Genomic DNA, 14,527 nt, shown 5'->3' with positions numbered 1-14,527 from the left:
CTGAAAGCCATCTGGTGACCTGTGCAAATCCTGCTCATGTTTCCTGCAAGAAACAGTTGGAGTGTCTGGCACAGCTCTATTCATCGTGCATAGCAGGTGAGGACACAGAAGATGTGAGACTGACCTTGCTTTGAGCTTTGAACTTGCATATGTGTTGTGAGAAGGAGAGGGATGGGAAGTGGAAGTTGTGGGATAGTTATAGTGTACAAACAAATGACATCTGTAAAAATAAACTAAGCCAACACAGTTAAAATAAATAAATACATGGTAAAAGTTTAGGGAAGGAGGTGAGCCTGATGCAGTACTCTGAGCTGCAGTAGACTGAAGTTGTATGTCCCGTCAGAAATGAGGCTATTCCCTAACACCTTTCCCATGCTGATCTACACTGTGATTGTGTTGTGGGGAGGGAGTTCTTTGCTGACTACCACAGGACAGGAATCTGTCTTTTTACCTTTGTGTATTAAAGTACGACAGTATTGAACAATCCACCTTTGGCATCTCATTTGCTCTCTTCCAGAAAACCTGGTACCAAATATTTTTCTGGAACTGTTTTTTGTTCTGCAACTGTTGACATCTAAAGGCACTTCTACTGCAGAAGATGGGAATAGTGACCCTGAAATCAGTGAAAGAAATAGAGGTAAGCAGTAGTAATGAAGAGAAAGAATGTTGCTTCCATAGAATGAGAAGGTGTTGTAGAGTAACTTGAACAGTTACTCTTAAATTACATAAAAACACCTTATTAACACTGTGGGACTCATGTGAGGTGCTGACAAAAGTCCTGCATGTATGGGTAGTGCTTCCACAGTATGATAGAGCGGGGTTGTTAGATACTGTTTAGATAGTTTTCTGCTGTTGTGTGAGATTTGCTGTAGTTACTTCCTAACACTGACTTTTAGAGAGAAGGACAGTTGTGCTTGAGTTGCTTCTCCATTGATCCTGCAATTCAAATGTGCTGTGCAACACACAGTTGACCTACTGTGTGTTTCTTAAGCTTCGGGTTGGGATCTGAGTGCACAGGATCCAGCCATATTGTTGCATTTGGCTTTTGGCTACTTCAGCCTTAAGCTTGATGCAATTACTACTTTGCTATGGATATTACAACCAAAAGGGTGGTTTTAGGATGAGACCCACCACACCCTCCCCCACCCCACATGCCTCAATTTAATTGACCTTTGTTTTGCTGCTCATTGATTCTTAGGGCTGAGATTAGGAACATGAAATCTTCAGCTATGGGAACACCATTTTATGATTGTTTGTAGTTGGTCTACTTTTTTTGTTCTGCTTACTGTTGTTCAGAACATTGAGAAAGAATCTTTTCTTTCCCATACAGCATTCAACAATTCAATTGCCTTAGTATAGGAAGGATAGGGAATGGGAACTTCTGAAAATTGAATAGGAGTCTGGAAGTTTTTTTTTTTGATATGTCAGTTCCTACTTTCCTTAAAAGCGAATTGTTGGTCCTTTAGTTTATAAATGGTGATAGGTACTGTTGTCTCATGTTTCTTTTTTCCCCTTAGATGTGTCAGGGAGACAGCATTTCGAAAGTGTGCACAACTGTGTTTATTTTGCTGTTCGAGTCTTGGATTATCAATATGAGTGAGTTGAATTCTTTTTTCATCTACTTGTGGGTGCAGTTGTTTGTGGGGTTAAGCAAGTATGCTTGGATTTTAGAACTTTACCAGTTACAGGCACAGAGTTGTTAATTTTCCTTCAAAACATACAACTTAACCGGGATTTGGATGCCTGTGGTTTTCCTTGCACTGATCTGTCCATTGAACTTTGTTGTAGTTGTGCAACATTAGGAAAATCATGAGATGAGAATGATAACAAATACAGATACCAGTAGGATTTCATGCTGGGTACATGTGGTTTAGAACTCTTTACTTGGCAGCCTCATAAAATGTAAGCATAAGCATTTCTTTAGATCGAATCATGTGTTGTTTATGTCTGTCTGTCTGTCTGAGTTTTATCCCGGTTATCTTGGCAGAATTATTTCCCATTTAGAAAAGGGGATGCTGAAGCTTTTGGCCGAAAATGAACGGATTGCATCTTTTTCTCCCACCTTGCACAAGAGGCTCAGGCAGGCTTACGAAAGCAGCACAGCCAAGGTAAAAATTAGCAGACCCCAAGTGAAATTGCTTCAAGCCTTTGTGTTGTTGTTCTTTTATTTGCAATGGCTTTGATGTTAAATCTCATTCCTCCTGCTTCACCTTGCTGTGTTGTCTCTAGAAACTGTCTAAAATCTACTTTTTTTCCTTGTCAGTGGGTGAGTGAGTTGCTGGGTCCAGTGATTGTTAGCTGTGAATCACTGCTGGCTAGCCTTGCGTTGTGCTCCAGGCAGTGACCTCAGTCAGAGACTTTGATAGTGTCAAGTTTTGCTTTTAAAATTCTCATCTAATAAATATGGATCCCAGGAGAATGGTAGGCTAGGTGCAGTATCAGAAGGTACTTTCAAAGATGTGGGTTAGGGTTCAGAAAACCACAAAGCCCAGAGCTCCAGGGACACTGACCATGCCAAAGGCATGCCAAGGGGAGCGCAGCACTGGCCAGACTTTGCCGTGTTCGTTTCTTCCTGATTGCAACTCTCTTCAGCCCAATGATTTTTTTTTAGGCTGTGCCTAGGGCTAGGGTTAGGGTTAGGGTTACGTCTAGGGTTAGGGTTCAAAAAACCACAAAGCCCAGAGTTCCAGGGACACTGACAATGTGAAAGGCATGCCAAGGGCAGCTCGGCACTGCCCCAACCGTGCAGCGTTCGTGTCTTCGTCATTGGAACCTGCCTCAGCCCACTGCAGTTTCTTAGGCTGCGCCTAGGGTAGGGTTAGGGTTCCACCTAGGGTTAGGGTTCAGAAAACCATAAAGCCCAGAGCTCCAGGGACACTGACCATGCCAAATGGCTGCCAAGGGGAGCACGGCACTTCCCCGACCTTGCTCTCTTCTCCAGTTTCCACTTGGAACTTGCCTCAGCCTAATGCCTGATTTTTGGCTCCACCTGGGATTTCTTTCATAGATATGCACTTCTTTTAGGCTAATGACATTTCAGCGGAGACAATCCAGGTTAGGAAATATGGTTCCCTTGAGTTATCCAACTGGTTTAGGGAACTAAAGCTGAATGGTAGGGATGTATCTCATTTCATCCATCTTTTAAATATGGAAATTAGTCTTGGCAATGAAAGGACAGTGTACTGAGACTGGGACATGTCAGTAGCTGAGCTTCAAAGTTGTTAAAGTTGTAAATAAAGGCCTTGCTACTTGAAGCACTGGCTTTTCTGTTGGAGAAAGAGTAAGGTAATAGAAATTGCCAGCCAGGGTCCTGAATTTTCTCAAGCCCTATATTGAAGGTACACTTTGACTATTTGTGAGTCTTTCCACACTGTATCAATACTGGTTGCAAGCTGTTCAGCAGAGATTTAAGGAGACCAGATACTTTCTCTCCTAATGTTGAGTGATGCTGCCTATGTAGCCTAGTGCAGATTGTAAAGCTGTTGGTGCTTGCTAGTAGTTAGCAGTTAGGAAGTAGAATGTCTAAACAACTCGGCTAGTGATACTTTGTTTCCTCATCATGCCTTTTCCCTGCTTTTTTCTGTGTTTCAGACTGTTTAGAGACTTACATTAGTTTAATGGCTACCTTTATATTTTTAACAGGTGTCTCTCCTGCTGCCATGCTCTGTACAGTCTGTTTCTTTTCAGCCAGAAACTGATAATCGCTCTAACTTTCCCAGTGACAGAGCATTTCACATGTTTAAGAAACAAAGGTAAGCTTCTTCTACTGTTCCTGGATGCTAACAGGGTATAACCTTTGCATGATTATGAACAAAGGATATTAAGAATGTGTCATGTATGCTACATACTGTAGAAAAAAATCCTGAAATTTTTACTCTAATTAAATGAAAAAAGGTCTTTGTCCATATTGACTGCAGGAGCTAAATGGTTAATGTCTTTAGAGAAGAACAGCCTAATTCTTCAGGAGTTATTGAGACTTCTGATAATGCCTGTACAGTGTGTCACCCTACTGGATTGCTTCTGCATATAAATCTGGTATGCTTCTATTCTTCGTGCCACCTCCCTCCATGCTTGCAGCAACAGGGTGAGGGCAGAATGATGAATTGTCTTGGTCCTTTTCTTTTTCTCATAGGTATTACTTCATGTGGCTTATTCTTTCCTGCCTCTCAGTCTTCACTATGTCTGTCTGGCAATGGCTGTTTTGGTCATTCCATCATAGATTGGGCATAACAAGCTTAAGCACTTGCTGTCAAAGACATGGAAAATGGAAACTCACTGAAGTACTGCTAACATTTATGAGTTTTTCAAAGGTATCTGAATGCTTAGAGGCTGGAGTTATTTAATCTGAGGTAGATTCTTGCTGGGGAACTTTGAAGCAATTGAATATTCAGTTGTTGCTTCAAATTTTGAAGAGTGGGTATTCATTCCCTTAAATATCTTGATTCACAGGGATATCTTTTATGAACTTCTGCGTGAATGGGAGGATAACCATGAGAAAACTGGCTGGGACTTTGAAAGAGTTCTGGGCAGCAAGATCAGGTAGGAGTCTTATGCAACTCTGGCTAGCTCTTTAATGTAGCTGAATTGCTGGTGCAGCATACTGCACTTGGCATCCTTAGTTCCATGTTCCGCCTGGTCTTCTGCACTAATCTGTAGGGGGCTGTGTGCTGCTTGGAAGAGACTGCCCGTGTACACTTGCTTCTGAATTTAAAAGTATGAACTGTTATCTTAAAGAAACAAACTGTAAGTGGCAAGGGGCTAATTTGATCAGTCTTGATGTGGCTCTTTCTCTTTCGTAATCACAGAAAAAGCTGCTCTCAAAACCAGTGTGTTGTGGTCTGAACATTGTTATTGCATACACCTGTGTGTGCATGCCATGTTTCCCATGTCTGACTCCTCTCAAGTGAAGAGAAGTGTGTTATGTGTTCAGAAGCTGTTAGCTCTTCTAATTATTTCAGGGAGTCTAGTGCATTGGCTCTGAAAAGAAGACAACTGTGTCTCTTTCTGTGGAAAGCAGACTATTTTATTCACTTACTGCTTTATCAAAATGCAGTATATATAAACTATTATAGTGTTGAAAGCAGTTGCCTTGTGGGTTTCTGTGTTAGTCTCAACCACCAGCCTACTCAAGTTACGTGTATGTAGATGGCTTTTCACCACAAGAGCAAAACAAGGCTGAGGCTTAAACTGAGACATTTTCCTTCTCTTGGGGCATCAGAAGTAGCACTACTGCTGTTTGCTTACTTCCACATGTGTGAACTCTAAACTCACTGTTCTGGGTAGGGAGGAGTGGGAGCTGAATGATTTTATTCTTTTTTCTAAACAACAGCATTACTGCAGGTAAGGAAGAGATTCTTTTTATCTCTAGAGCTGTGTTTACTCTGCAGGTGCCCAGGGAGAATTTTGGTTTCCATGTCAGCAGCAGGTGGGGCTCAATGCTTGGGAAACTGGGTTATAAAGATACTGCTTTTTTTCAATGGCCTTCGGAGATTGCTTTCTTAAAAGTAGATATTTTATGCTTTTGGTATAGTTTGAGGTTAGAACACTGCTTTTTGTACCACAAAGTTCCAGTCGGAATTTTGTAATGTTTTCCTTCACAGGGCCATGATGGCTCACCTATCTGCAACCTGCAACCACAGCCGTTTTGCCAGGCTCTTTCAGAAACAGCTTATCCAGGTAAATGACTTGTGTTGTTTAATGACTGTATACATCAAAGCTGATTTGTTGTATCAAAGCTGATCCTTCCTTGGCCCGAGAAAAGTCTTGTAGGCTTCTTTGAGGTCTTCCTTTTGAAACTTTTTTTGGGAGACACAAGTTTTCAGGATGGGAATTTCTTTCCTTCTTCAGAAATAATCAGTCATAAATGACTGATGGACTCTGTTTAAATTAGGAATAAGGCACACTGAGGACATCATAAGCTGTAAGCATTCATTCTTCATGGCTATTTACTTTAACCTTCTAATTTTAGTACAGTTATAGTTTCTGGAAATTTTAAGGATGTATTTTGAAATTTGTCAGATGTAGAGGTTCCCAGTTATGTTTGTTAGCAGCATGAGTGCAAAAAATCTCTGGTCCTTCTGTGTAACACTGCAACAAGCTGGTTTTGGTACAGTGTTGCTGTTGTAATTTAAAGGGGTTTTTTTAGCCAATTTCAAGCATCATCTGACTTCATTGTAACTAAAGAAATGAAGAAGGAGAAGATGCTTCTCAATGAAGTATAGATATTCACTGTATTCTCTGTAGATGCTTGGCTTATTGGTGGGTTCCTTTTGGAGAGCAAAACAGGCACAAAACCTCGTCTTGAGTATTAGCCCCCACACATTGCTAGGAAGCTGCAAGCTGTTGGAATGTTGTAAATTCCTCTAGTGTTAAGTCTGGGTTTGCATCAGTGTCCTATCTGACTGAGTGTGTTCGTGGAAACTGTGGGACAGAGGTAAGGTGAACTTCATTACATCAATAGGATTTAATTAGTCCTAGGTGCTGTATTTCTCTTTTATATCTGTGCCTTCTTAATGAAGACTGCAGGATTTCACAAGGGTAGCCAAAGATCTAAACTGATAACTGGGTGTCTTCAATGGATCCAATGTGTCTGACTGGAAGGTGATTTGCAGAATCTTGTGTATATCATGATACTCTTGCAGAAGTGAACTGAGGACTTGTGTCAAAGCCTGATGATTTAAAGGTAGAGAAGTCTAACAAGATGTTCCCTTGGGGAGACAAGGATGTTCTGTTTGGAATAAATGGTACTTGCTCACTTGATAGACATTCTTAAATGTTGCTTTTTATTATGATCTCCCTTATTAAAACTGTCATGACTTAGATGTATGCAGTCAACTTTTCCCATTGCTCAGCATTTGCTTGGTTATGTCTGGAGTGCTGTGTCCAGCCTTGGGCTCACCAGTACAAGAAAAGAAACAGCAAGTCCAGTGCAGGGCCACATAAATGATTAAGGGACCAGAGCATTTTTGTATGAGAAGAAGCTGAGAGCTGGGAGTATTCAGCACGGAGAAGAGAAGGCGCCAGGTTGTCTTAGCACTGTGTTACAAATACCTGCTGGGAGGGAATGAAGAAGAGGGAGCCAGATTTTTCTCAGTAGTGTTCACTGACAGGTCAGGTTGACCCTGGCTGAACAAGAGGCTTGGATTAGATGATCCAAGAGGCCCCTTCTAAACAGTTCTGCAGTTCTGTAATTCTTTGAGTCTTGAGTCGTATCTGTGTTTTGGAGGCAGTGGGGCACGAATTTTTAAATTTTATTTGACTCTCTGGAATTTCCAGGAATACCTGCTGTGGAATGTGTAGTGCAGTATCATGGGCCTTGGGGACTGAACTAAAGATGCTACTGAGTGGTTCATGAAGATCATGAGAGTGATAGGTATTCTCTCCACACATCCACATGTAGCCTGCTAGATACGCCCTAGTTAGATGTGTAGGCTTGGAATTCTGTCTCACAAGACCTCTAGGTTGTCTATGGCCAAGGTGGGTAGCATGTTGTGGCACGGGGAAGAGTTGTTCTGTATGTGGGCACCAGGAAACATTGTGCTTGGATTACTCCAAAAACAGTCTTGTGAGGAAGGGATAATATGCTGGGTGAGAGATGAAGTGAAATGCTGCCTTGTTACAAATATTCCACCTCGGTACTCTTTCTGTCTCCTAAAGATGTGCAAAGGTCCTATTGGTGGTGGTGCAAGCTGGGGAGACACTCCAGACCAGGATGTCCTTAATATGCTGGGTTCTGATAATCTGAGCCGTTTGAAGAGGCTGCAGGAAAGATTTGTCGTTCCTCAGAGCATCAGAGGGCCTTGTCCACCTCCTTCATTCCCAGGGTGCCAACAATTCTTCAGGGACTTCATCCTCAGTGCAGGAAGGTGAGCAGCCTGTGCTTGCTGTTCCCTCTGTGATGTGTGTGGGCAATGGAAGCACGAGCACGTTTCTCTTGCAGCAGGGAGTTATCCAGAAAGATTGGGACTGGACTATATGGTAATGATTTTTCTTCGATAAACCCATCATACTTTCTTGGAGCTGTCAGCATTTCCCAGTGCCAAGGCATGCAGTGCTACCTAGCAAGGACACTGGACTTGACAAATGCTTCTTGTGTGATAGTGCATGAAGCCAAGGTGTACAGGATGAAGCCAGGTTCATGGTTCTGTTTAATGTTTTAGTTGGTCACAATTCACAGCGTGGGGGAATTGTGATCTGTGGGAGATTATAATCTTAAATTCAGTTATTTTATAGATTCCTCCTTTGTCAGATCAATTTTATTATCCTTATGCTGAGACTTGTTACATAGCATCTCTGAAGAAGTACAAAAGAAGCGTGGAAATGAAGGTGCACAGCCAGTCCTAGTCTTCTCTCTTGCTTTCTTGTCTGTCAGTCTGTTACATTGGATGTCTGCTGATGCTTGTTACAACTCACAAGACAAGCTTAAAATTTTGCAGTGTGTTAGTTGAGGTTTTACTGCTGTTTTCAGCCCAGTCTGACTCACCATCATCTTTTGCTGAAGTTACCAGTTCAATCAGCACCTGATGGATAGTCTGTGCCTGAAGATACTTGAACTGAATGGCCTTACTCTGGTGGAGCACGAGCACAGTGATGGGGAAGCAGATATGGATGAACAGGTAGGCTTGCTTTGTGCAAACACATCTGTCAGGAATTCCTCTGAGCTGTTCCAGTAGTCATACAATTACTGGCTTGATTGTGAGTTGTTTGGAGCTTTCACCACTGTATTTACAGGACAAGAGCTTCTTCATTTGGTTTTGTCATAACTCTGCAATTTGCTTATTTGTCTGAGCCCCTTGCCGCTTACTTGCTTGCTTCAGGTGCTTCATAGAACCATAGAACTGTCGTAAGTGCACAGTAGTTGTGAAAGTGAAAGCCTTCTCTTTAGGCTGTTATATCCTGTGTTAGATCAATGAAATAACCAAGTCCAGTTGTTGCACCCTGTTTCAATAAGTTCCTTGCTACTTTTCCATGTAGAAAGATTTTATTTACAATGAATTTGTAGTCATCCCTGTTCATAGGTGTTCAGGTGTTTCTTCACTCAACTATACCTATCAGAGGTGTCACAGCTTATAGACTATTAGCAAAGTAGTAGCCAAAGATTCATGAAAACTTGTAAAGTGGTAGTGCTGTAAAGGAGGCAATGAGATCAGCTCTGCCTCTCATTGACTCCAAAGTTCTTAATATGAAGAAGATGTGACTGAGTAGCTGCTTGTTTTAGAAAGCTCTTGAATAATTCCTTCTTGCAAAGAAGTGAAGGAATGACAACAGGAGCAATTTAAAATGCTTGATAAATATGTATTTTAGAAACCTGGCTCTATTAAAACCAGTGATGAAGCTATGTGGCCCTTTTACATGAAGGGAGTGGAAGTTTAGTGTAGGCATTTGCTTTGCCAGTGTGAGGTAGCATTGCCTCAGCTTGCTTTTCTTCGTTTCAGGATGAAAAGAAGCGTTTCACCGTGGCCCTGTTGAGTCTCCGACTCCTCGCCAAGTTTCTGGGGTTTCTTGTTTTCCTGCCCTATCGCACTGCGGAGCAGCCAACCAGAGACTTGCAAGATTCCGCATTAGCGCTAAGAAACCAAGTAAGAAACCGAGCATTGCCTTTTGCTTGACAGGCAGTTTTTCTAGTCCAAGGAGGATTGTGAGTGGTCATGCACTTTCAAAGTGAGCCAGTGGTTCCTGGGATGATGTTACATGGTTCTGTGTCCCTGCTGCATATTCTGGTGTTGGGAACAAAGGAAAAAAGTATTTGTGTAACCTTGAAAAGAGGGAGCAATGCACTGATGGTGAGGTACTTGGTCTTCTGTTATTTCTGCTAATCTGGATCTGTCATACCAAAACTTTCACCTAGCTAAGACAACTTGCATTTATAGTGTCACATTCAGCTACCAGGACTGATTCTGTTAGTTTTGCACCTGTGTCCCAGCAGTGTGTCATACTGAATGGAAGCATTAGACCTTGACTCCACTTTGTACATAGGCTTCTAGCCTTGCTTTTCCAAGTCCCAGTGGGACTTTTGGTTGCAGTTATAGTGTGGTTTGTACCTCTGGTCTTGTGGAAAGAAGAGTTTTCATTAGCCAGAAGTCATCAGTACAGAAGATGAAATCCCAGAAAGAAAAGCCAAGATATAGATAAAAGTTTTTTATAAGTATCAAAAGATAACTTCAAGCTACTGGTTTAACTTTTCTTGTCCTTTAAGACCCTGCCTGTACTGGATATATTAAAGCTTCTGAGACAATCTATTCGGGATCAACGTTCTATCCTCACTATTCCTTGGATTGTGGAGTACCTTTCTCTTGTGGATCATATTGCTCCTTTCCTTGATTATTACAGGAAAGTATTTGGTCTCTTGCTGCAGGTATACAGGTAAGAGCCTGGGAAACTATATATATAAAGAACGTTTCTATGAATGTTTGATTATTTAGTTGAGGTGCCTGATGGTTGAGAATGCATGCTGGCGTTGGTTTGAGATTCTTATAAAAAGCTCTAAAGCACTTTTTTTTTTTTTTGTGGTGCAGAGCATGCATACCTTATAGCTTACATAAAGCTCAAAGAGAACACAGCCTAAATTCGGGAATTAATACTTGATTCACATATGTGGTTTGTTCATTAAGTAAATAAAAGTCTTTAAACCCCACTTGATCACTCTACATCTGCAGCTGTGATTGACCTTCAAGCTGCAGCTTGAATTTGACCTTAAACCTACAAGGTTTCTAATGCCTAAATGATTTTCTCGTTTTCTTTCCTATATACATGAGGAAAATTTGAAGCACATTCTAGAGAAGGGCTTGTCTAGTGTAAACTTAAGACAGGATGTTATGCAGGTACATACAAAAAGTAGAGCTTACTCTCTCTTTAGGCAGATGTGCAGGGTATGTGTACATGATGATACATAGTGTAAGTGAATGGTTTGGAATGTTTTCCTTAATGAAAACTGAGCTGCTGGAAACTAACACTCTCTCTTTCTTCATCTGCTGCATGGCAGGTTAATGATCCTTTCTGAAGACAAGGAGATGAGCTTCCTGAACAAGCTGCTGATCCTTGCAGTTCTGGGTTGGCTTTTTCAGGTAGGGTCTCCTGTGTGTGTAGCTCTTCTGTGAAGAAAAAGCAGGGCCCAGAACTCAATACAAAATAGCATTGAAATGAATTAAAACAATTCAAAACAGTAGTTTGTTGTTTTGATGCAGCATTTTTACACTGGTGTGGGGTTTAAAGAAAAACTGTATTTTAATGGAGAATTATATTCCTCTAGTGGAATTGTGTGAAGCAACATTTTTTTTTCCAATAGGAATTCTAATTGCATCTGAAACACATTCTGTACTTACTAATCTGCAGCCTTGTAAGAAAATTGACAGCTGATTCCTGTTAGAACTGGAAGCTTGTGTCACAAAGATGGTGTGCTAGCTGTCAGCCTTGAATTACTGGGGGAGTATATTGTCTTATAGAGGGATGGTGTGTGATGAACTTTTAAAATTCTTTTGTGCCTCCAGTTGGAAGCAAGGTAACTACTTAGCAAGTAGTTGGAAATGTGAAAGATGCTCTATGGGGAGGGTAAGGAAGGTGGCTTATGTTATTGTGGTCAAAATAAGTCTTTAATTTTATGGAAAGGTTTTCCTCAGGGCAAGAGGATCCTTAGAGCTAGGGGTCCTTTTTTGTGGGTGGCAGGGTGGTGAGATTTTACTGTCCTGTTATCAGAAATGGCGGAAGTTACTGACTGCCTTTTGGGTTGCAACTGCTGGGTTTTCTGTTTCAGGTTCCATCAGTCCCTGAAGAGTTGTTTTTTACTACTGATGACAGGCAGGAGAGATTTGTGATGGATACTGTGACATCTGCTCAGGCTTTGGTGAGTTAGTGCTGCAGCATGTCCTCTGAATCTGTGGGTGAAGATGGACCTACCACTTCCTCGGGAGTTGTAAGATTTTATCAGGAACTTCAGGGCAGCTGCACTGAGCATATGGAGACCAATGGATGTGATGCCCAGTTTGTCCAAGTGCCTCAATTGCATCGCATCTGTGTTAAGGGTTGTGAACTCTGTGTTACAGCTCTGGGTTTTCTGTCAGGCAGGAGCCATCTCACCTGCTGCAATAATTTGCAGAACAGGTGCCAAGTTATGCTGGAGGATCAGATGCTGTTTTCCTGCAAGGTGAGCTGATAGAACTGTAGCTCTTTCCAGAAATAAGCAAAAGTAATGGTGAACAGAAATAGTAAGGTGGGACTGTAAGAGTGAGGTTGCTGTTTGTGAGGTCACCTGTTTTCCAGTGTCATGATAAAGGGTAGCTGAACTGACAATGGTATGAGCAAGCAGGAAAGGAGGTGAGCTTATGGCATGTGTGATGTTCCAGATAACTCCCAGACATGCAAGGGGGTATATAGTAGTCCATGGAAAAGGGGTATGTATGCTAAGATACACTGCCTTGGTGGATGGGATCTGAAGTTCCTGTTCCTCCCGGGGCCCTGCCTGTGCTGTGTTAATACTGGGTGACATTTCTCCACCGCGTGGTGTCCCAGTGAGTCTGGATGAAGGCACTTGTGGAGGTGTAATGCATAGCAGATGTGCCTCATGTATTTTCCTCCATGGAAAGATTTCTCCCTTATGAGTAGAAGCTGTGGCAACAGTCCTGGTTCCCTTCTTTAACCCAGCTTTCAGCTGGGTTTTGTTAGTGATGGGGCAAAGGCTGAGCTACACTAATAAAATGAAGAGCAGCTCATTCTGTGTAACAGGGCTGGACTGAACATTTGGGCTGCAAAGTTCATAATTTTACTATGTATTTGGAATCCAGATATTGTTTTTGTGGAAAGGTAGCCCTGAAACCTGCCTGTGACTGCCATGTATGGAATTTCTGACTTGAAGACTCTTTCTTTCCTGCTGTATCCTTTCAGCATTTCCTTCATTTTCTCACCAGGACTTTGTACCCTTGGTGGATCAGCAGTTACTTTATACCTGCTGTCCCTATCTTGGTGAGTAATTTACTTTTTTTGCTATATACATAAAATATATTAGTATGTATTTACTTTTATTTAGTTAGTTGTTTATATTTGTTGTTTGGTACTGTGAGTCCTTGGATCACCTTTCTTACTCCTCACAACTTCAGGTCTCAGTTGTGCATGCAAGAACCTTGATAAAAAGCTGTATTGCAGAAGCTCCTGCAGCTGTGGATAGTATCTGGTGAAGCTGTAGGAGGGAGGCTACATAGTCAGGATAGTTGATACACAGAGCTTGAATATGGAGGGACAGGGGAAGCCACCCCTCACAAACTGCAAGGAAACATTATAAGGATTACGTGCAGAACTTCTCTATCCTAGGTATAGGAAGAGGTTGTTGTCCTGTGAGGCATGTCTTGTTCCTTGAGCATATTTTTGCTGCCAGGCAGAGGGGAGAAATCCTTTTGTGCCCTGGTGTTTTGTCAGGTTGTTGTTTGAGATAGCTTTTTCATGGCATCTGTCTACGAATGGTAAAACTCCTCTCTGTAGACAATAGAGTCCCAGATGGGGAGATGGTCCTCTTCTTCTTGGGACTTAGTAGGAAAACTGTATGTTAAACCTGCATCACAAAAGCTTCTAGGGGTGAATAGGTTGTCCAGCTTTTCCCTCACTATTTTCTCCTGAGTCTGTTGGAATTTTGTGTAACTCTGCTTGCCTTGTTGTCCTTGTAGACTTTATGGTTCTTGCTTGCCACACTGAAAAGGAATGTATAAAAGTGACTCTTCATCCTTCTGAACTGGTCCCAGGGAGGATTAGTTCTAGGGAGATTTTTGGAAGCTTCCTCTTTTCAGAGCCTTGCCTGCCTTGATATGCCCTGCCAGTCAAAAGTGTGGGATGCTCCCTCTGCTTTTCCGAAGCTTCTGTTTTCGTAGAAGCTGAGAGAATCTGCTCTGGGAACCGGACTGGAAAAGTGAAAGTCTCTTTCTTGAGTTTTGATATTTATTTTTTTTTTTTGTCCTTGCTTATGAGGTTGATGACTACTTTTGCATGTTTTCCTGTACAGGTGAGCTGCGTAAACTACTTGCGTCTTTTGTGGCTGGCAGTGGAGGAAAAAATGGTGGTTTTATAAGGAAAATCACTCCCACAGCTGCAGAGTCCTTGGCACCAAAGGCTTCTGTCACTCAGCGGAAACTGCAGGTAATGAAATTAGGGAGTGAAAAGGGGCAGGAGAAATTTGCTTGTGTGGGTGTAGGGTTATACAGTGGTCTCTTAATGCCAGGGAAAGAAAGAATGGACCTAGGCAGCAGGGGAACATTGTGTTTAACAGTCAAGTATCTTTACTCCCTGTTTTTCTGTTACAGTCATGTGTCTCTTCTGTCACTCAGCGGAAACTGCAGGTAATGAAATTAGGGAGTGAAAAGGGGCAGGAGAAATTTGCTTGTGTGGGTGTAGGGTTATACAGTGGTCTCTTAATGCCAGGGAAAGAAAGAATGGACCTAGGCAGCAGGGGAACATTGTGTTTAACAGTCAAGTATCTTTACTCCCTGTTTTTCTGTTACAGTCATGTGTCTGGGATACAGTGTGGGTGCTGAAATCCAGATAACCTCAG

The 14,527-nt window shown here is 42.0% G+C and overlaps 1 protein-coding gene across 1 annotated transcript in view; it reads left to right on the top strand.

Moving 5' to 3' along the window:
• Positions 1 to 14,527, top strand: part of CDAN1 (codanin 1) — a 32,600-nt gene that overhangs the window by 6,832 nt on the left and 11,241 nt on the right. The window contains 16 exon segments of the mRNA XM_017741619.1: position 1; positions 3 to 96; positions 518 to 637; positions 1,518 to 1,596; positions 1,988 to 2,108; positions 3,643 to 3,752; positions 4,450 to 4,539; positions 5,601 to 5,676; positions 7,657 to 7,865; positions 8,501 to 8,615; positions 9,435 to 9,578; positions 10,196 to 10,362; positions 10,982 to 11,063; positions 11,750 to 11,839; positions 12,900 to 12,954; positions 13,982 to 14,115. The exon segment at position 1 is cut by the window's left edge and continues 120 nt beyond it. Coding sequence (XP_017597108.1) covers position 1; positions 3 to 96; positions 518 to 637; positions 1,518 to 1,596; positions 1,988 to 2,108; positions 3,643 to 3,752; positions 4,450 to 4,539; positions 5,601 to 5,676; positions 7,657 to 7,865; positions 8,501 to 8,615; positions 9,435 to 9,578; positions 10,196 to 10,362; positions 10,982 to 11,063; positions 11,750 to 11,839; positions 12,900 to 12,954; positions 13,982 to 14,115 — 1,687 coding nt within the window.

The sequence above is a fragment of the Corvus brachyrhynchos genome, unplaced genomic scaffold (genome assembly GCF_000691975.1).
Source record: "Corvus brachyrhynchos isolate BGI_N302 unplaced genomic scaffold, ASM69197v1 scaffold115, whole genome shotgun sequence".
NCBI classification, from domain to species: Eukaryota; Metazoa; Chordata; class Aves; order Passeriformes; family Corvidae; genus Corvus; species Corvus brachyrhynchos.
The sequence above is the reverse complement of the archived record's forward strand: the minus strand, read 5'-3'. Positions and strand labels throughout refer to the sequence as shown.